This window comes from Panicum virgatum, chromosome 7N, assembly GCF_016808335.1.
Source record: "Panicum virgatum strain AP13 chromosome 7N, P.virgatum_v5, whole genome shotgun sequence".
Classification (NCBI taxonomy): Eukaryota; Viridiplantae; Streptophyta; class Magnoliopsida; order Poales; family Poaceae; genus Panicum; species Panicum virgatum.
The window spans coordinates 21,310,123-21,330,341 of record NC_053151.1 but is presented as its reverse complement, the minus strand read 5'-3'; the positions used below and the strand labels follow the sequence as shown (position 1 = coordinate 21,330,341).

The window sequence follows — 20,219 nt, the reverse complement described above, 5'->3', positions numbered from 1 at the left end:
TATGGTTTGGTTGCATTTGCGAAAGGATCGTTTTCCTACTTTGCGTCGTTCTAAATTGATGCCTCGTGCTGCTGGTCCTTTTAAGGTGCTAACCAAGATTAATAATAATGCTTATGTTCTTGACCTGCCTGCGGAGTTTGGTGTTTCCACTAGTTTTAATGTTGCAGATTTGAAACTATATGCGGGCGAGGATGAGGAGTTGCCGTCGAGGACGACTTCAGTTCAAGAAGGGGAGGATGATGAGGACACCACGAGTACGTCTACACCAGCAGCACCTTCTCCAGCGTCTCCAGATGCACCTCCACCCCAGGCGCCACCTTCTGGGCCAATCACTCGGGCCCGTGCAAGAGAACTGAACTTCGTCATGCTACTGAAGAATGAAGACCCAGAAGAATAGAAACCCTTGTGTGGGCGCCTAGGGCTGCGCCCTCCCCCTTTGCCCTGGACACCAGGGGCGGCGCCCCCATCTCCTGGCCGCCCTTCCCTAGAGGCTGCGCCCCCTCTCCCTCTATTTAGAGAGAGGTTTCTTTTCAATTCAGACTTGAGTTTTGTTTTACATCTAGCTTTAGCTACTCTTGAACACGCGCAAATCAGCGCTGTCCTCGTGTATTCAGAACTCCACCTTCGAGAGATAATCAGATTGCTCGCATCCTTTTCTTGTTCGTTCTTCGATTGCGGACAGGAAACGATCTTCGTGATCAGGCTGATCTTGCATCAACAAGGTCGGTAACCACAGGGAGTTGGTTCAGCGATTGCATTGGCGCTTCGGGTTCGCTCGTCGTAGTCGGATCGTGAGGGTCATCTTCCGCCAAGTCGAATTTATCCCCACTCACTGAAAGATCGGGCACTCCGGCTCTATCATTATGTATGCTAAAGACTAACCTTTTTTGGCCTTGGAGAGCTTCTTGAGCTTCTCCTGAAGGGCAGCCTTCTCGGACGAGAGCGTCTTTACTCGCTCTCTCAGAGTGTTCAGCTCCGAACCATCCTGGGCCGGGCTACCTTCCTGCCTCAACACTTCCTTCCAAGAAGCGAGTAATAAAAAGATCAGTATGCACCACTCGATCTTTACTTAAGTACTCGAAATATTCGACTACTTACCCCCAGCAGCTTGAACGCAAGCTTCAACTTCTCCTGCGGCAAGACACTTCCCGATGAGATCTGGGAAGTACTTGCCTGCACCTCAGAAATCATCTTTTTTGGCGCATCTTCAATCATCCCCACAGTATTCCCTGGATTTTGGGAATCTAGAGGGAAAAAGTGCAACTTAGTTAAATTAAGAGCAAACAACATGTACTTTTCTAGTACAAGGCTTTATAAGTTTACCTATAGGGGTGTCTTCAGACAGCTTCACATTGCCTCCCTCAGGAAGCTTCTCGCCACCCTCCTCCTCTGGAAGCTTGTCGCTTCCACGGCCCTTCGGGAGCCCATCATTGCTTCTATCAGCGTCAGGAAGTGGAGAATCCAGAAGCATGGCATTGGCCATGTCTTCTATATCACGAGCACTCATCTCAGGAGTACTCGGGGGGGCTTCTCCACTGCCGACTTGGGGGCTGAGTTGTCAGTATCCCCTTTTGTCTCCAGGAGCGCATCTCTGCCAAGACAAAGTAGTTGAAAAATACTTGATACACAAACAAAATTCTACAATTACAAGTTTTTAAGAAACTTACGTAGGAGACCTCTCTACGGCAAGCGTCTTGATGCCAAATTTCCAGATAGGCCTCATGATGACGGCCTGCTTACCCGCATCACCGGCATTATCTACACTAGAACTACTCGCCGGTAGAGTAGTCCCAGTTCCCTTTGATGGGTCCGCTGTGGTGGAAGGGACGGTTTGTCCCACCACAGCATCATCCCTAGATGATGAAGTTCGTGGCATCTTAGCCGCCGGACTTGGAAAAAGCAAAAATTCAAGTCAAAACCAACAAATCGAAGATGAAAAGTACTCGATTGCAATTAACTAGCTACTTACCTATCGCTAGTAGTTTGTGAGGAGCCGTAGCGCTTCCTCACCACTGACCGTGCACCCATCGGATGCCCGGTCTGGGTATCTGCGCTTGGAGTGGGGCTATGCTCCCTCTCACTCCTCTCCCCAGCGGCCTCCTCATATGCACAGCCAAGGTTAGACATCAGTATTGTTTATATAAAAATATGAACATGATATGACTTGGTTGACAACATAAGAGCGCATGGAGAAGTAAAAAGGACGAATGAGTACCTGGCAGTGGAGGACTACTTTTAAAACGCTCCACGTCCTCCTACAGAAAGCAAATTCTATCAGAATTTTACTAAGGTAAAGTACTCGATAACTATAAATTGACTACTCATATCAATACCTGCTTTGGAGGACTCACAGTAGAAAATGTATCAGGAACAAAGGGAACTTTCTTTACATCCCTTAATAGTCGTTGGACCCGACTAAAAACTTCCTCATCCGAGATCTCTTCCTCCGAGTACCTTGATGAGTCAGTTGTTCCCTGATATTGGAAACCAAAAGTCTTTCGAGCTTGTAACGACTGGATTCTCTTTTTCATCTAGTCGAACATGACGGCCTCTCCAGTCACATTCCTTTGCCTAAGATCGGCAATCCGTGCGAGTAGCTCAGGAAGTTGACTCTCATCGACTAGTTTCTTATTCCACTCAGGCCATTGAATTGGAGGGTCTGGAGTAATTGCTGGGCAGCTTTCCCACTGGTTCTCTACATAGAACCACTTGGGTTTTCAGTCGATTACTTTACTACTAAGACAATAAGGGATATAAACTTTATATTTTCTTTGTCTAAGCTGAAGACCCGCACCTCCTACTACATCTAAAACATTGGAATCTGGCTGCGGTTTGAGATGGAAAAGGAATCGAAAGAGCTCAAAATGGGGCTCGATGCCCAGAAAAGCTTCGCACAAATGCACGAAGATAGAAATATGAACAAAAAAATTTGAGATGGAAAAGGAATCGAAAGAACCGCACTCTAACGGATTTGGTTAACGCCATGTTAGATACAGTGGGACTTTCCAAGGAATGGTGGGGTGAGGCTATATTGACTGCATGTCATGTCCTAAACCGTGTTCCTACAAAGAATAAAGAGATAACACCATTCGAGCAATGGGAGAAGAAAAGGCCAATACTTTCATACTTACGTACATGGGGTTGTTTGGTAAAAATGAGTGTGCCAAAAACCAAGAAACGTAAGTTTAGACCTAAAACTGTGGATTGTGTCTTTCTAGGTTATGCTATTCACAGCGTTGGGTATAGATTTTTAATAGTGAAATCTGGAGTGCCTGACATGCATGTTGGTACTATAATAGAGTCCAGAGATACTACATTTTTTGAAAATATTTTTCCCATGAGAGATGGAACAAGCTCATCTAGGCAAGAGTTCATTGAGGATGATAGCTCTGCTGAGCCGATAGAACACAATGAACCTATACTTGTGGAAAATCCTGATGAGGATAACAATGATGCTCCAAGAAAGAGCAAGAGACAAAGGACTGTAAAGTCTTTTGGTAATAATTTCATTGTATACCTCATGGATGATACACCCAGAACCATTGAAGAGGCATATTCATCTCCTGATACTGACTATTGGAAGAAAGTAGTGAGGAGTGAGATGTATTCTATTATGTCTAATGGAGCCTGGGAGGTCGTTGAACGTCCTTATGGATGCAAACCAGTTGGACGCAAGTGGGTGTTCAAGAAAAAACTTAGGCCAGATGGTACTATTAAAAAGTACAAGGCTAGACTTGTGGCTAAGGGTTATACCAAAAAGAAGGAGAAGATTTCTTTAACACTTATTCACCAGTTGCCTGGTTGACCACAATACGAGTGTTACTTTCCCTGACAGCCTCTTATGGTCTTCTCGATCATCAGATGGACGTTAAGACGACTTTCCTCAATGGAGAGTTGGAAGAGGAGATCTATATGGATCAGCCAGATGGGTTTGTATCAAAGGGTCAAGAAAAAATGGTTTGTAAGTTGTTGAAATCTTTATATGGTCTCAAGCAAGCGCCTAAGCAGTGGCATGAAAAGTTCGACAGGACTTTGACGTCTGCTGGCTTTGTTGTGAACGAAGCTGACAAATGTGTGTACTATCGCTATGGTGGGGCTGAAGGAGTGATTTTGTGCTTGTATGTGGATGACATACTGATCTTTGGCACTAGCCTTATTGTGATTAAAGAAGTCAAAGACTTTTTATCTCAAACTTTTGAGATGAAGGATCTGGGAGAAGCTGATGTTATCCTTAATATAAAGCTGGTAAAAGAAAGCAATGGTGGGGTGATTCTTACACAGTCTCACTATGCGGAGAAGGTGTTATGTCGCTTTGGTCATAGCGACTATAAACCTGTCTCAACACCATATGATGCCAGTTTAATTTTAAGGAAGAACAAAAGGATAATGCGAGATCAGCTGAGATATTCTCAGATCATTGGGTCATTAATGTATTTAGCTAGTGCAACAAGACCTGACATCTCATTTGCTGTAAGCAAACTGAGTCGGTTTGTTTCAAACACGGGAGATGATCATTAGAAGGCTCTTGAAAGAGTAATGCGCTATCTAAAGGGCACAATGAACTATGGAATTCACTACACTAGGTACCCTAGGGTACTAGAAGGGTATAGTGATTCAAACTGGATTTCTAATGCTGATGAGATAAAGGCCACAAGTGAATATGTGTATACACTTGGTGGTGGAGCTGTTTTCTGGAAGTCTTGCAAGCAGACCATCTTAACAAGGTCAACTATGGAAGCAGAACTCATAGCATTAGATACCGCCACTGTTGAGGCTGAGTGGCTTCGTGAGATCCTTTTGAACTTGCCGATAGTTGAAAAACTGATACCGGCAATTCTAATGAACTGTGACAATCAAACGGTGATTGTCAAGGTGAACAGTTTAAAAGATAACATGAAGTCATTAAGACATGTGAAAAGACGGTTGAAATGTGTTAGAAAATTGAGAAACTCTGGAGTAATAGCCTTGGACTATGTTCAGACGGCTAAAAATCTGGCAGATTAATTTACGAATGATCTTTAACGGAATGTGATAGACAATGCATCTATAGAATTGGGCTTGAAACTCACGTGAGTCATTCTATAATGGAAACCTGTCCTATGTGATCGGAGATCCCGTGAAGTAGGATGGTGAAACAAATTAAAGTCTGACTGAGAGAAGAGAACCTTTATAAAAAGGCTCATTCTGTGTATAAGGTGCATTTCTCTTCTAATTTGTATGGCAGGTTGGTCTATACCTTAATGTGTTCCAGGTAGTTTCTTTAAAAAAATGAGTTGTTTTCTTGAAACAAAGATGTTGTCCTACAGAACATCTAAAAGGAATACATCTATATGAGTCTGACTACTGGTCATAGTCTATGAGAACTGGGTATTCTCTAGAAACTCATGAAAGGCCTGGAGTATGACTTATAAGCTCCAAACCGCGGGGATGCTTATGCAGCCTAGTACCAGTGTAGGGCTCTGATCAAACTTATTTGCACAAGACTGGCAATTCAAGGCATAGTCCATTGTACAGTTGTGAATAAGTGTAGCCTTTATCCTAGATGGAAGTTTAACTTAACAGTCTCTGTCAAATACTGGTATATCAATGAGGAAATGAGAGCATTTCTAGTGTAGCTTGAAATTTTTGGTGGGGATTGTTGGAATTATGGGCTTGGCCCATTTATTCTATTCAATGCATTAAAAGAATTCAAAGCCCACTATTAAATGCTAGGGAATCAATTGCTTAATTCTGTATCGGGAATTGAGGAGGATCTCAACCGACTTAAAGGGTGGACCCTATGTACACCACTTGTGAAGCCGGTAAGAGGAGGTCGGTGAACCACATGCGCGTGCGCGCTCGCTCGCCTCGCCGAGCCGGGCCGAGGCCGAGGCCAAGGCTGTGGGCGTGACGTGGAGTGGTGAGGCGAGGCGCGGCCGGACGTGACAAGCAGGTGCGGTGCGACGTGATGTGCTGAGATGAGAGAACGTTTTGCTATTGAAAGCATTAAATCAGAGACAATAAAACGTTGACATTTCCAGGTGAATGATGACATAGAATAAAACATTTGCGGTTAATGAGATTCCTGTGATTCAATTACACCAGTAATTGCTGCTCATCAAAGCCCATTATAACGTTCAGGTTCGTTGAATCTGAGGCACCTCCACGCCTATATAAACCACCCCTCCTCCAGTCATCCTAACACCTTCAGCTCTTGCTTCAGGTACTCCTGCTTAGGAGACCTCTCCCTTCTCCCTCAACTACTTTCTGCAATCTCCATCGCTAGCACTGCGCGCACAGTTCTAGCGAGAGCAGGCCTCCGGAACCTTTGCACGCTGAAGGCCCTGCACGGGATAGCGGGCAATCAGATTTTTGGGGAGCATCTTGACGCGACTGCTCGCTCCCTCTCTGAATGACTACCTCGGCTACTTCCTGGCGGCGTGAACGGCTTCTTCGTCTACTACCTGGTGATCGTTCGTGGTTCGTGGGACTGCACTGTGAACATCTTCCTGCATCAACGTCGTTCGGCTACTTCAAGGAAGGCCAGTCGAATAAAATGTCTATTCCAGCTGATAACAGCGCACCCAGTGACTCCGGCACTAGTCTCGCCTTGGGGTACACTCTAAACATATTCTAGTTTAATATTTTGTTCATGCTTATTAGTGAGAATAACATGAACACAAGTATATATTTTATTCACACATTATCACTCTTTTATGTCATGAAATTGCTAGTAATATTTAAAATTAAAATATACCAAAAATTGGCTAGTTTTCTAACACTATGTAGCCGATCGTCCTAGCACGATCGCTGCCTGGCTGGTCATGACACATGCTTGGTGGGAAGGAAAGAACCATTGCACGAGTGAAATGAGTTCTAGAACGGTAGAACCTGAAGCGTGCTAGTCGCCAATCGCTCGCGAGCTAGAGAACGTGTAGGTGCTGACAATGTTAGCAGCAGCCAACCAATGCAAGGACACGCCGATTGGACTTCTCCAGGCAAGGGGTTGAGCTATCCAATTTGTCCCTCAACCACCTGAAAACCAGCCGAAATATTTGTGGGAGCAAAAAAAACACCTGCCAGCACTCATCGTCGTGCGAGGCCAGACCAAAACGGCATCAGTGGCAGAAGGGATCCTGCATCCATGTCGAAGGTGACGGTGCTCAAGGTGGACACCTCCTGCGGCAAATGCAAGCGCAAGGTCCTGCAGGCCGTCTCCGGCCTCCAAGGTACGATCCCGGCAGCTTCAACAATGCGACATGAATTCCGGCAATGCAACGGCGTCGGGTGACATGGATTCCGGCAACGCAATGCAACCCATGATTCTTTGGTGATGGCCAGGTGTTGGCAAGATCGAGGTCGACTCGGAGAAGGGCACGATAACGGTGACCGGCACGGTGGACCCGGTGGACGTGATCGTGCAGGCGAGGAAGGCCGGGAGGCGAGCGTCGGTCGTCACCATCGGCCCGCCGCCCAAGCCGGCCGAGGAGAAGAAGCCCGAGCAGCAGAAGACCGACGAGAAGAAACTGTCGGCGGGCGCGGAGAAGAAGGCGCCCGAGCAGCCGGCCACGGTGTTCGTCCACCACGTCCCCTCGTGGCCTCCGTGCCCCAGGTACCAGGAGAGAGTAGTCTACGAGCAGGACCCCCCCGCCTTGCTCCATCATGTAACTAACCGATCCCATCTATCTGACCACCATTGGTTCATATGGAACGCATGCAGGAACTCTGTAAGATCTTGCATAATTTCACCATAAATGGTTCAATTCACTCAAACACAGGGTGTCTTTAAAAGACCTAAAACGGGGGATTTTTGCCCCCCCCCCCTTGAGCCACGTCAGCCAAAATACCCCGGCCGTCGGATCGCGCGTGGATGGTTCAGATTATCTGGAAGGCTTGGCAATTTTATAAAAAACTCTTTGAACTTTATCAAAATTAATATATAGTCCAGCCCACACTAAGTTAATTTTATAGAAACCCCCTTGAACTTTAAAAAAATAGCATTTGCTCAAGCCACCTCGCAAATAGTTTTACAACAACCCCCTCGAGCTTTATAGAAATACAATTTGAGCCACACCATCCGGAATTTCTCGCCCATCGAATCGCGCATGGATGGCTCGGATTATCCATGAGGCTCGGCAATTTATAAAAACTCCTTGAATTTTATTAAAATTAATATGTAATCCAGCCCACACTCAGTTAATTTTATAAGAAACCCCCCTTGAGCTTCGCTAAAATAGTATTTGCTCAAGCCACCTCTCAAACAGTTTTATGGTAACCCCCTCGAGCTTCGTATAAATACAATTTTAATCAAGCCAACTCTTAGGCAGTTTTATGGAAACCATCGCTAATTTTGAATGAATGCCAGCAGGGATGCCAATTTTACAAAACTCCCCCAAATATTATCGAAATTAAACTACAGTCTAACCACACCTCCGACAATTTACTGAAACCCCCCTAAGCTTTTCATAAATACCATTTATTCAAGCCACTTCTCCGGCAATTTTACGACAACCCTCTCGATCTAGCCACCTCTCAGATAATTTTATGACCACCAACTCACGATCCATGCATTTTTTACAAACCCAAGCTCTACAACAATTAACCCACGCTCCATAGACTTTTACGAAAAAAGCCCTAAACTTCCTAAAATTATACCCGCAGCTCGAAACTTTGCAGAAAAGGCCCCCCAAATTCATGACGATCAACCCATGGCCCCTGCATTCTAACTAAATAATAATACACTAAAGTTTCTATAAATTAATCCATAGCTTAAAATTTCGCGAAAAATATTTCCAACCTTCATACCAATCACTAGGCTACAGGTCATGGCGCGGCAACGCCGCGCCAGTCTTTCTAGTAAATAAACTAAACTATGGTGGCTTATTTTAATATCAGATTTATTAATGCATCTAGTAAGGTCAGAAATGATTTTGATGAACATAAAAAAATGATCATATGGAATATATGTATACTGCATCTGTCTCTATGCTCTGTCTTTGCTCCGTTGCCAAGACTGTGAACTAGATAACCAATTCGGAGGAGTGTCATGCTGATGATATTTTTCTCACATCTTATGATACTCTTGATACTTCCATTGAGATTGGCCTTAGGAGCGCGGCGTCAATCTCGCTTGTGCTCCCATTACTGTCCGGTGCCGGCTCAGGTACGGCAGGGGAGTCAGCGGTCTTCTCGCCCTTGTACTGGTAGAAGTGCGCGCAGACGAGGAAGTAGACGAAGTTGGCCGCGGTGAGCATGGCCATGGCGTAGTAGAAGTAGTCGATCCTCCCGGCGTTGATGTCGTCGGTGACCCAGCCGGCGGACCCGCCGCGCCGCCTCGTCCGCGGACTGCGGCGCCAGGAGGAACACGGACAGTGGGGACGCGCCGTCGCCGCCCGCCAGCGCGGACCGCCTCCGCCGGCGCTCCACGGCGGCCGCGACCACGAACGCCAGCGCGCTGACCACCAGCCCGGCCCCCTGCCTCTGGAGCAAGGTGATGCCGCGCCCGCCCTCGGTGAGCCGCCGCGCGGCGCGGGCGATGAGCAGGTCGTACAAGGGCACGAAGAGCGCCACGGCGAGGTAGAACACGGCGACAATCGACACCGGCGGGATGGTGAAGTGCCTGCCCATGTGGAGGTACATGGTCAACGCCTGGAGGAGCGTGTAGTTGGTCAGCTCCGCCACCGTGGTGAACCACAGCGTGCCGGAGATCCACACGGGGATGATCTTCACGAGGCACTTGGCTTCCTCCACCTGCTGCACGCTGCACAGGTTCCACGGCCCCGCCGGGGAGCCGTCTGGCCGTATCGCGTCGGCGTCGGTCACGATGGCCGCCTTGTTCAGAAAGCTGAGCTGCAACGTGAGGGGGAGCCTGAACACGCGGCGCCCGTTCCCGTTACTCCCCACGGCGGGAGGGTTGTACAGGAGCTCCTCCTGCCGCCGCGCGTCGTCGGGGTGCGGCAGGCGGAGCCTCCACTTGCGGCACGACGCGACGACCACACGCGCGACGCTGGAGAAGATGCTGCCCTCGGGCGGCACGTAGACGTACACCTTGGCGCCGGCGAGGAAGACGGCGGCCATGAGCACCGTGGGGATGGCGAAGCCGAGGCCCCAGCCCACCTTGACCTGGACGTACACTATGACGGTGAGCGCCAGGAACGTGGCCGCCATAGAGATGGCGTAGTACCAGTTGTAGAAGCGCGCGAGCCCTCCCTTGTGGTTTTGTTGGGCAAAGGGGGGGGCCTATAGCTATGTGATTTTGTTGGGCAAAGGGGGGGGGGGGCACGGCCCACTTTTGCCGATGAACAGCCCACTTTTGCCGATGAACAGCTCCGCCAGTGGGCAGGCTGGTCGGGTTCGTGCCGGCCGCGGTCACCACGGGCAGCCCCATGCCGACGTAGAGCACGGCGCGCTGCAGCTAGGCTTGACGATGGGCCATGAAAATCCAAGGGCTATGAGGGCCTCCAAGCTCATGGGCTAAGAATTTAGGATTTATTATGGGTTTTTCAGATAACAGATAGGATTGGATCGGGCTTCAATTCAAAAAGATTGGCAAAGGCTGGATTTTGGATTTAGCCCAAGTCAGTCCGTGAACTGAAAGTAAGGGCATGGCCCATGGATAATAGCAAAGGGCTTACCTGTGCACACCTCTATGGTTGGAAGAAGGGCGACCCGCGGGAGCGCCGCCAGGCGGCCGCGACCCTCTACGAGCTCCGCATCTGCCGGAGAACCGCTGCCCTGCCGTGTGCGAAGGCGCGGCGCCCGCGCTCGCCGACTTCACCGCCATCGGCTTTGCCTGCGCCGTCGAGGTGCTCGGCCTCCTCGCAAGTGCTGCGAGGTGCGCCAGCAGCTGTGCCAGATTCGCCGCCGCCGCCGCCGCTGCCGCTCATATCCAAGATCAGCGTTCGCTGAAGGTGGAAGGTAGATACCGGCCAGTCCAGATGCAAGGCGACGCAGCACAAGACCCCCGCCGCCCCAACGTCTCCAAGGTCGGGGATCTCCGCAGCTCCAAGTTACTTGTCAGCACGCTTCTTGTTTGTCTCCGCCCTTCTGGTTAGTTTATGCTGCTACGGTTTTCTTCTTCACCCCGCCTCTTGTTTGTCTCCGCCCTTTTGAGGCTCTCAAGGTCCTTTCTTGTAGGCGCTGTCGCAGATCTGAAGCCGACACAAGAGCGGCCGGCCCCTGCTTTCCCCCAATCGAAGCGCCCCGCAGGGTGAGTAAGCATTATCACATGTTTTTTCCTCCCCGAAATACTATTTTCCTCAGATCTACGGTTACTAGCTTTTGCATCATGGCAAATTCTAACTTCCATTTGGCATTTGCAAGCATCAGGCCACCAATCGAGAAGCTACAAACTTAATTAGCTTGCCGTGTCGCATTACATGACTACAAATTTGAAATTAGAAGCTTCTATTTCAATATTGTTAGCCAATTAGCTCCGGTTTGTAACTTCCAGTATCATGGTACTATAGGATCATCAAAACGTGAGTGCCTGAGCTGCTCTGTTCATGCCATATCATAATGTGTATTTGCCACTAGCATACACGTCTTGCTGCAAAGATTGATCTATTCACCAAAAGAAGAAATAATAGCAGTGAAAGTCTTTTTTGCTTTGCCATATCACTTCTGCTAGGATCAGAATTAGTCTGAATTATAATGGTAACTGCATCATTTTGGGTTCTGAATTATACTAGTTTTGGTTTTTTACTTAATTAATGCAAGTTTAATATTTCAGCATTTTATTTAGATCTATTATCCATTGGTACCATAAGGTACTGAAAAGGTAGCTAGTCTGAATTTCTGAATTAGAATGGTATCTGCATCATTTTTATTATCTGATTGCACTAGATATAACTGGAAGGCGTTTATTCTGATTGCATTATTTTTATTTTCATCAACTTTGTTAGTGTTCCATACTTAAAAAAAGTTTATTCTGATTGCACTAGATACAAATGGAAGGGGTTTCAGCTGTTCCAGAACTTGTTGCAGAGAGTCATGAGTCTATGTCAACTGACCTGTCAAGTCGGTCATCCAAAAAAAGAGCTAAAGTTTGGGAACACATAGAGTCAGAAGTAGTAGATGGAATAGAAAAGGCAATCTGCAAATATTGTAGGACTCCGTTATCTTTGGTCGCTGGGAAAGGGACATCTCACCTAAATAGGCACATCGGATACCACTGCCCTCAGATTACACAAGAAGATAGGGATAGGTTCTTAGCAACCTTGAAGTCGAAGCCTAGTGATGGATATTTATTTGGAGGACCCAAGGATCCTTGTGAGGTCAGATGAGAACTTCAATGTTCTAGCATGGTGGAGGAAGAATTCAGATGCATATCCAGTCTTGTCTTTGATGGCTAGAGATTTCCTCGCTATCCGCTCACAGTATCCTCAGAGTCTGCATTTAGTGCTGCTGGAAAAATCCTTGGTAAAGATAGGACTTCACTCTCCCCTGAAACTCTTGAAGCCCTAATTTGTACTAAAGATTGGTTGATTGGATTCAATGATGAAGAGGAAGGCGAACCAATGAGTGGAAAAAGGATGTTCAGTTCAGATGATGATGAAGATGATGAGTGAAGGTAAATGGGCTTTACAATTGTAATCAATTCAGAGATTGGTAGCCGCCTGTTTGCTTTTATACGGTTTGTTTTCAATTCAAACTCATACCATCAATATTTTGTTGCCATTTAACTGACTACAATGCATCAAATCATATTTCAGGTGCTGCAATTGATCTGTACATTTATGGACTTGTGGTCAGTTCTGATGGTAACCTACTAGATGCGTTAGCTGCTGCTATAAAGGTGAGTGCTGCAATTCTACATAACTCACTGTATAGGACAAAAGTAATAGTTATCTGAATTCTAGGCTAGTTGCTTTGCTGTGTATAGGCTATTTTGGTGGTTTCATATTTTGCGAACAGATATTGTGTAGTCCGATATCTGACATGTTACATTTCCCTAATCTATTACAGAATGGGTAGCTCTTATTCATGAGTTCTTTATTACACAAAGTCATTCAAAGACCATCTGTAGACTAGGCAACAAGCTCGATGCTCTTGTGCATTAAGCCCATGGCTAATTATGCTTTTGCTGGTTTGCTTATGCATTTTAATACAATATGTTGCCTTCTGAATTGTCTAGTTTTTTCCCATGATCAGGAAAGGTTATTTCAGGTTCATCTAACCAAACTTTATTTCAGGTTCGATGAAGGTCCTTCACTGACAGCTGTATGCGATCATCCAGCGCTCTGCATCTGAACAGACTCCCTGTAGCGATTTTCCAAGAAGGCAGAGTAGCTCAAGCTGGTTCCTCCGGGCATCACCTGCCTCAACATCTCAGATTCCCTCTGCAGGCTCCCTTGGTATTCCCAGGAAAAGTTGTTGTTGTTGTTCCTAGCGGTTTGAATGATTCTCTGTTCATACCATGGATGCCCGAGGAGTGAGGAGAGTGGTGCTTGTGATTCCGCCCAGCAGTGGAGGAATACCAACTGGAGCACCTAAAGCATTAAGTGATGGCCCTGGCATGCTGAGCCCTTTTCCATTCAGTGGTGTGGATGTAATTTTCTAGTTTATTTGGTTACACGTTGTTGACAGCAACTTTGTTTGCTATTTATTTGTGACGTGTGGTGGCTGGCACCTGATTTATATTTGCTTTGTTGAGCCACGCTGGCTCACGGGCTGTGCTCTTTTAATGAAAATAGATTGGTCCATGAGCATATATAGGATTAGGGCTGGGCTATGATAATATTACTTAAAAGATGGGATTGGATAAAATACAACTAATTATTTGAAGGGCTGGATAAGGATCACAGCCCATTCCCAGGGGCTAGCTGCAGCGCCGACAGGGCGGCGCACGTGCCGGCCTGCCGGGCCAGCGGGCTGCACGGCGGCGGCTTGAGCCGGTGGACTTGCCGACAGGGTGATCACCGCCATTCCCTGTCATCATCAGCGACACGTCCAAAAGCAACGCCATTTTAGCCAAATGTTTTAAATTTGAACAAATGCCACTTTGTTGTTTGGGGATAACCACATTGTTCAATGTTCGATTGTGATGACGAAGGAGTACTGAGCATGAACTAATAGACGAGTAATGGCTTTGATCACAGCTTACGAGAACTCCGACGGCGGTTCCGAACAGCAGGGTCCTGAATCTCCCCCATAGTGCGTCGGCGACGAAGGCTCCAACCACGGGCGAGAAATTGAACGTGCCGGAGAAGACGTTGTTCACGTTAGTGGCGGCATTCGCCTTCATATTGTAAGGGTCGATCAGAAAACTCGCGAGAGAAAAGGTGAACACATTAGTCACCATATAAGTTATCGCGTAGACCCCTGCATATGCATCCACGCATATAGAAGAAAAGTGAGTGAAATGCGTGCATATAAGATTTCCATTTATACAACTACAGGTGCATTTTCGCGTTGGAGCGTCTACATCTGTACTTTATTTTAAAAATAACTTGTAGAGCTAAAAAACATAGTGACAGACCGATGACGAAGATGACAGCTGCCCACCCTCTCGCCCTCCTCCCGCTGCCGCCAGCCAGGGGCGGAGACAGTGGGGCGGGCAAGAGCCTGGCCCCCCTAATGCTCCCGCAGCACCATTAGCAAAGGTGAAATTCATCCTATCGATGGACGGCGGCAAGACTGTTGGCCTCCCCAATCACTGCTTGCCACCTCCCCCCAATGATCAAATTCTGGCCCCGCCTCTGCCGCCAGCAGCCTCTCCCACGGCGAGGCCGCCGGGCCCCTGTCGCCGCCGGCTGCCAGAGGCCATGGGTGGTGCTTCCGGCCGTCCACCTCGCACATCTCTACGCACTGGCCGGCTGTAGTAGATCGGGCAAAAGGGTACAGTTGTTTCGTCTCCAACGCTCGATCGGACCATGTGTCCAGAGGTGGATTGCTGGGATCAGTATTTGTACTGGGCGTTCCTGGAGAAAATGAAGCAGGTTTCATCCAGCTGCTTCCTGCGGACTTCTCCCTGCACCACGTGCGCGAGTTGTTGGGAGGAAGCTTGGGAGCCTCGTGCTCTGTTTGGAAACTAGTGCATGAGGCGCGCCATTGGCGCGCGGCGAAGAACGCTGCATGTTAATTTTGCGCGAGAAAAGAAAGTGGTGACTTAGCTGGAACGGCGATTGACGTCGCTTCTAATTGGAAGGCACAGCCTTGTTCATTACATAGTATTTTGCACACGACGCTACGAACTGTCGAAATATACAGCACATACTGAATGAAAGGGGCTAACAGGCGAGCGCAGCATTACACGCGCCTTGGCGCGCGGCAGGTTAATTTGTATAATTTTTTTCGCAGATATTTTCAGTATTTGCGTATTTAGCACGGCGCGAGGACGTGCAAAGTGCGTAATCTTCTTGTTTCATTTCATTTATATTTTTGTTTGGCTTCATCAGCAATATTGGTCAGATGTTCCTCCTTAATGATCAGGATGCCTTATAGCTTTATAAGGAACACTGCAGTGATAATTAGCTCTTTGATCAAGGGATCAGGAGGTTATAGATGGCACTTATCCAGGAGCAATACTGATTATATTACAAAGTAAATCTCCATTCGGTTCAGCTGAGGGGCTGCTGGAGTCCAAGAGGGGCTGATGATCCAAACAGCTAGTGTTATTGACAGCACTAATTTCCTGAAAGCGGGTAATGAAATAGGATTAGGCATTTTTTTTTTGAAATTGGATAGTCCAAAGAAATAAAGGAAAATAACTAACCATCTGAGTTCTCAAGTGCAGTATCATGACCCTCTGGCGCACTCTTAGCCCAGTCCTATGACTTCAGGTGAATGGAACCAAATAGTATGTTGCTAAATACTGTCATCGCAGGATGGCTGTGAAGGGGAATAATTGCTGATTTCGGTAAACAGAAGATACCAAACTGCATAAAACATCCAAAGCTTCAGCAAGAGGCATTTGCTAGCAAGTTGTTTAAGAAACTTTCAAACACATTTTTCTTGTAGGTATGCAAAAAAATCAATACACAAAGATTTAGAAACTAAATTACCGAGAAATGTGTTTCATGGATTGTGTTTCCCAAAATCCATACAAGCTCTGATCACATTTGAACTGCAGGAAACACAATCCATCGTCGGCTCAAAAAGAATATTTGGATCCAACTATTGAACTGATGGGCACAACCTCAGGAATCACTTACGGGTAGCACTTTTACAGAATACTTGTTGTTGTTAGGATCCACGCTCTTTTCTTGGCTTGCAGCCTGTGAAAGTACAGAAAAAGTCATTACCAGACCAAAAGGAACGAAAGCATATGCCACCTAAATTACGGTCGCAAAAGGAAACTATCATCATCTCGGCAAACAATTAACACAGAATACCTGAGAATGTGACAACATTTGAGTGTTGTACACAGCTGAGCAAGTAATATTTAGCCTTCAGGTACCATTTAAAAGCAACAAACAAGTAGTAAATGTAGATGACATGGGTGTTCTCCTCAAAGTGGGAACACTATACCCCTGAATTAGGTTCTAAAGTTCTGAAAATTCATGAAGGTGGTTGAATGGACATATATCCACAAGGACTTTGTTTATATTTATAGTATCAAATAATTCTTGTACTGAACTTTTCATCAAACAAGAGCACAAGACCTCCAGCTTGTTGAACATCTAATGCACAAATAGTTTCCTCATCTGGGATCATCCAACAAATATCTTATTTATAGATTCCAACTTTTTATTGTCTAGCCGTGAGTACTAATGGAATTTTAAGCATGACATAGGACCGTCGAAAAAATGCTCGCAAATGAGTGATAGTAAATTTGCAGACACTAAGGTCACAGCCAAATTGCATTAAAGCTAGAGTGGATGCCAGCTCCATTTACTTCGTTGCCCTGAACATAAAGCCTACGGACGGATGGACCCATTCCCTTGGGGCATACAGCAATCACACTGATGTTCTTTGTGAATTCAAGCCCAAGCGATTGCAAATGTCCCAGAAGAAATCCATGAGATAAACCAAGAATGCTTTTCGGTTCCATGTGACAGAAGATCTTCTCATAGTTGTCTGCCTGTAGAAAGTAAAATACAACTTTATAAGGACTAATAAGACTGGAGAAGTGTCACACAGAAAGATGCACATGAGGCCACACAGCTAGTGAGCATGAAGCAAACCTGTGAAAGCAAAAAAGCAGCAGCATGTTGGACTGACAGGATAGTGCCGTATATACCAAAGGAGGCAGAATATATCAGGACTCATAATTGCCATGTCCAAGTTGCACAGAATAAAGAAAGATACACTGCCTCCGCTCCAAGTTAACAAATACAAGAAAATAGTTCAGAGGAATATAAAATTAGAAACTGGATACTTCAGTGAAGCCCCACTCCAAATTAACAGTGTGTAAGGAATATGGCCACATTAGACCATTGTTTGTGATTTTGTTAATTGTGTGACAACATAATCAATGGGACTAACAAGTTTGTGAAGTCACATTTATATGATTTTTAGGTTCCATGGATGATGTCCAAACCATCTCCAAGATGTCCAATTCACCGTTGAGATGTGTCCAATCCACCGCTGAGACGCCAGACCATAGTGAAAAAGCAGAGATGGAATATTTGTGAAGTATCCAAATGACCGCAACAACAAATTGGACAAGTGGATGCAAAGTTAGTTGCACCGGTTTAACCAGTGACCAAGCACCGGTCTAACCGGTGATCTCCGGATAAACCGACACATAGGCACCGGTGCATTGGACAAAGCGCATGGCCAAGTCAAGAAATCTCAGTAGCACCGGTTGAATCGACAGTCAAAAATTAAGGCACCGGTGCAAGCACCATACTATCCTTCAGAGACGATGTCAAACGGTCGAGAAGCAGGTCTTTAGCACTGGATGAACCGATGGGGGCATCGGAGCAATGCACCGGTGCAACGACGTCAGCGTTGCAGGAAGCTGAGAAGGAAAAAGTTCAGGACCGGTTGAACCGGTGCACCACCGGTGCAATGCACCGGTCTAACCGGTGGCTTCTGAAGTACTGTGTCAGAAGGCCAACGGATAGTTGAGAGCCGTGAGTGACCGGTTACATCGGTGCTCCACCACCGGTCTAACCGGTGCTCTGCGCAGAAAAAGGCACAACGGCTACAAACGGCTCTATGGACTTGGTGGGCTATATATATGCCATCCCCCGGCCATTTTGGAGTTGCTGGAGTTCAGGAACATCACACCCACACCTAAGAACATCTCCAATCCATCCAAGAGCTTAGTGATCATATCTTTAGTCCTTAGCACATATTTGAGAGTGTTAGTGCTAGGTTAGCTCTTTAGAGAGTGAGAGAGCAAGACTTTGTGCCCTTGTGTTGTGGTTCTTTAGTGAACCAACAAGAGATCTTGGTGCGTCGGCCCCTTGGAGCTTTGAGGCTCGCCGGCAATGTCAACGACTCTCCGACTTGGTGTGGAGCGGCGCGGACGACCTTGTGCGGGGAACGTAGAGACCTCATCCTTTGTAGAGAAGCTCTTTAGTGAAAATTGGGATCAAGGTGACCGTGGTTTTGTCCACGGAAGAGACTTGATTGCCGGAAAGCGATACTTTTAGTGAGTGCTTCAACAACGTGGATGTAGGTGTACCTTTGTGGCTAACCGAACCACGGGATAAACACCCGCGTCGAGAGTTTGCTTCCTCCTATCCCTCTGTTTACGTTTCCGCACTTTTTACTAGATTCCTTGTGTGCCTTTACTTTCGTAGAGTAGTATCTTGATAGGAAAGACTATAAGTTGCTAAACTCTTTTGGGATAGGAGTTTCACACTAGAAAAACTGTAGTTGCACATATAGATAGTATGTTTTAGTTTGATATTGTGCAATTTAGTTGGAGCCATAGGTTAAGATTTTAACTTGCCTAATTCACCCTCTCCCCCTCTTAGGCTAGAGCACCCGATCCGATCACTTTCACAGTGTATTGTGTTTTGTAAACCAAAAATGTAAAGATAATTCAGTGAACATGATTTCCATATCAAAAGATACCCCATGTACCAGGGCTGAGATATACTCCTCAAGCGAAGAACTAAACTAACCTTCACAACAATGTCTGACTTTGCTTCGGCCAGTGAATCTCTCAGGTTCTGGGCTTGTGCAGGACCCTGCAAAACGAACATCAATCTATTATTAAGAGCCAGAACATCAATCTTCTTTGTTTTTAATAAAATTTTTCTGTAGGGGCTTGCCCCTCCAGTTCCCTAAAAAAAAAAAGAGCCAGAACACAGACATGTAATTAGAAGTGGTTTCCTTGCCCTGAACCCAATTAGCAGTAGAAATCCATGTGAATTTAGGTGCCACCACTCTAGCGGACGGGATGGCGGCACCAAGACTACGGAGGAGACGCCGCCCCGACAGCTTGCACGGGAGCCGCAAGGGACTCTGCCGAGTTCCGTCGCCGCCGCGTACGCCCGGTGCCCTGCTCGCCAGATCTCGGCGGCCGCCGTGCCCCTTTTGGCCTCCACCGCGGAGAGGGACAAAGGAGGGGGACGAGCGTCCGGATCCGGCCGCCGCCGTCGGGGAGGGACCAGGTGAGCGGTGGTGCGGCCCCAGGGCAGCGGGGGCGGGGAGGAAAGCAGTCCCGCGCGCCGCCGAACCGCCGCGGGCTCCATCGCGGCCCGGCCGCGGTGTGACGCGCCTCCGCCCCGCTGCCGCCGGTGATGCAGGGAGCAAGGGAAGGAAGGGCCGCCGGCATGCCGGAGCATTGACGCCATGGGAGAGGGAGGGAGGGAGGACGCTACAAGAAATCCTTGGCTTTTTGTCGTAAAATCAATTTGGGAAAGTTCATATTTCAACATCCAACTATCACCTTCGTCCGATTTTCAACCTCAAACTGCAAAACCAGACATCTTACACCAGTGAACTGTTAAAACCGGACGAAATACCCCCTTAAGCCAAACCACCTGGTTTTGATCCGACTGCAGCGCGAGAAGGCCGATTTCACCTCCCATGGCCGAGCCTCGCTTCACTGGAGAAATTCGACGCCGATGAAGCATCTCCATCCAATTCATTGTGCCACCAGCTCCCTTGGGTAGCCCACAGATCCATTTGTGCCGTTCCTGAGCTAAATCAGTCACCGGAGCCCCGAGTTCTCGGTCATCTCCTTCATCAGCCCGCCGCCGCGCAGAAAGGGGCAGACTGCCGGTGAGCCATGCCTTCCCGGCGTTCCGGGCCATCACTTGTTGGTTTGTGGGGTTCAGTAGAGCGCGTGGGTGGTGTAGAAGCCTCCTGTCGGCCTGTTCCGTGCCCCGGGTGGC

The 20,219-nt window shown here is 47.2% G+C and overlaps 3 protein-coding genes and 1 pseudogene across 10 annotated transcripts; 2 read left to right on the top strand and 2 right to left on the bottom strand.

Moving 5' to 3' along the window:
* The first annotated feature begins 7,053 nt into the window (after positions 1-7,053).
* Positions 7,054-7,733, top strand: LOC120681005 (heavy metal-associated isoprenylated plant protein 43-like). Its single transcript, XM_039962565.1, has 2 exons — positions 7,054-7,208; positions 7,321-7,733. Exons 1-2 carry the CDS (start codon positions 7,124-7,126, stop codon positions 7,731-7,733), a joined length of 498 nt encoding a protein of 165 aa, XP_039818499.1. The 5' UTR covers positions 7,054-7,123.
* Positions 7,734-8,909: 1,176 nt separating this feature from the next.
* On the bottom strand, positions 8,910-10,366 carry LOC120681004 (annotated as a pseudogene).
* A 39-nt stretch (positions 10,367-10,405) lies between these two features.
* Positions 10,406-11,188, top strand: LOC120681003. Its single transcript, XM_039962563.1, has 3 exons — positions 10,406-10,426; positions 10,602-10,964; positions 11,116-11,188. The coding sequence occupies exons 1-3, from the start codon at positions 10,406-10,408 to the stop codon at positions 11,131-11,133; spliced, it is 402 nt and encodes a 133-aa protein (XP_039818497.1). The 3' UTR covers positions 11,134-11,188.
* A 4,212-nt stretch (positions 11,189-15,400) lies between these two features.
* LOC120681911 lies at positions 15,401-19,738 on the bottom strand. Of its 8 annotated transcripts, XM_039963576.1 has the most exons (8): positions 19,193-19,732; positions 19,002-19,067; positions 17,106-17,137; positions 16,817-17,002; positions 16,134-16,196; positions 15,984-16,045; positions 15,695-15,857; positions 15,401-15,613 (listed from the first exon to the last, which is right to left on the bottom strand). In XM_039963576.1, exons 1-7 carry the CDS (start codon positions 19,674-19,676, stop codon positions 15,797-15,799), a joined length of 954 nt encoding a protein of 317 aa, XP_039819510.1. In that variant the 5' UTR covers positions 19,677-19,732; the 3' UTR covers positions 15,401-15,613; positions 15,695-15,796. The 8 variants fall into 8 exon arrangements, 4 of the variants coding, with proteins under 4 accessions (XP_039819510.1, XP_039819511.1, XP_039819512.1 ...); XR_005678130.1 differs by having other exon boundaries at positions 16,134-17,002; positions 17,106-17,230; positions 19,193-19,727; XM_039963577.1 differs by lacking the exon at positions 15,984-16,045 and having other exon boundaries at positions 19,193-19,737.
* Positions 19,739-20,219: the final 481 nt, after the last annotated feature.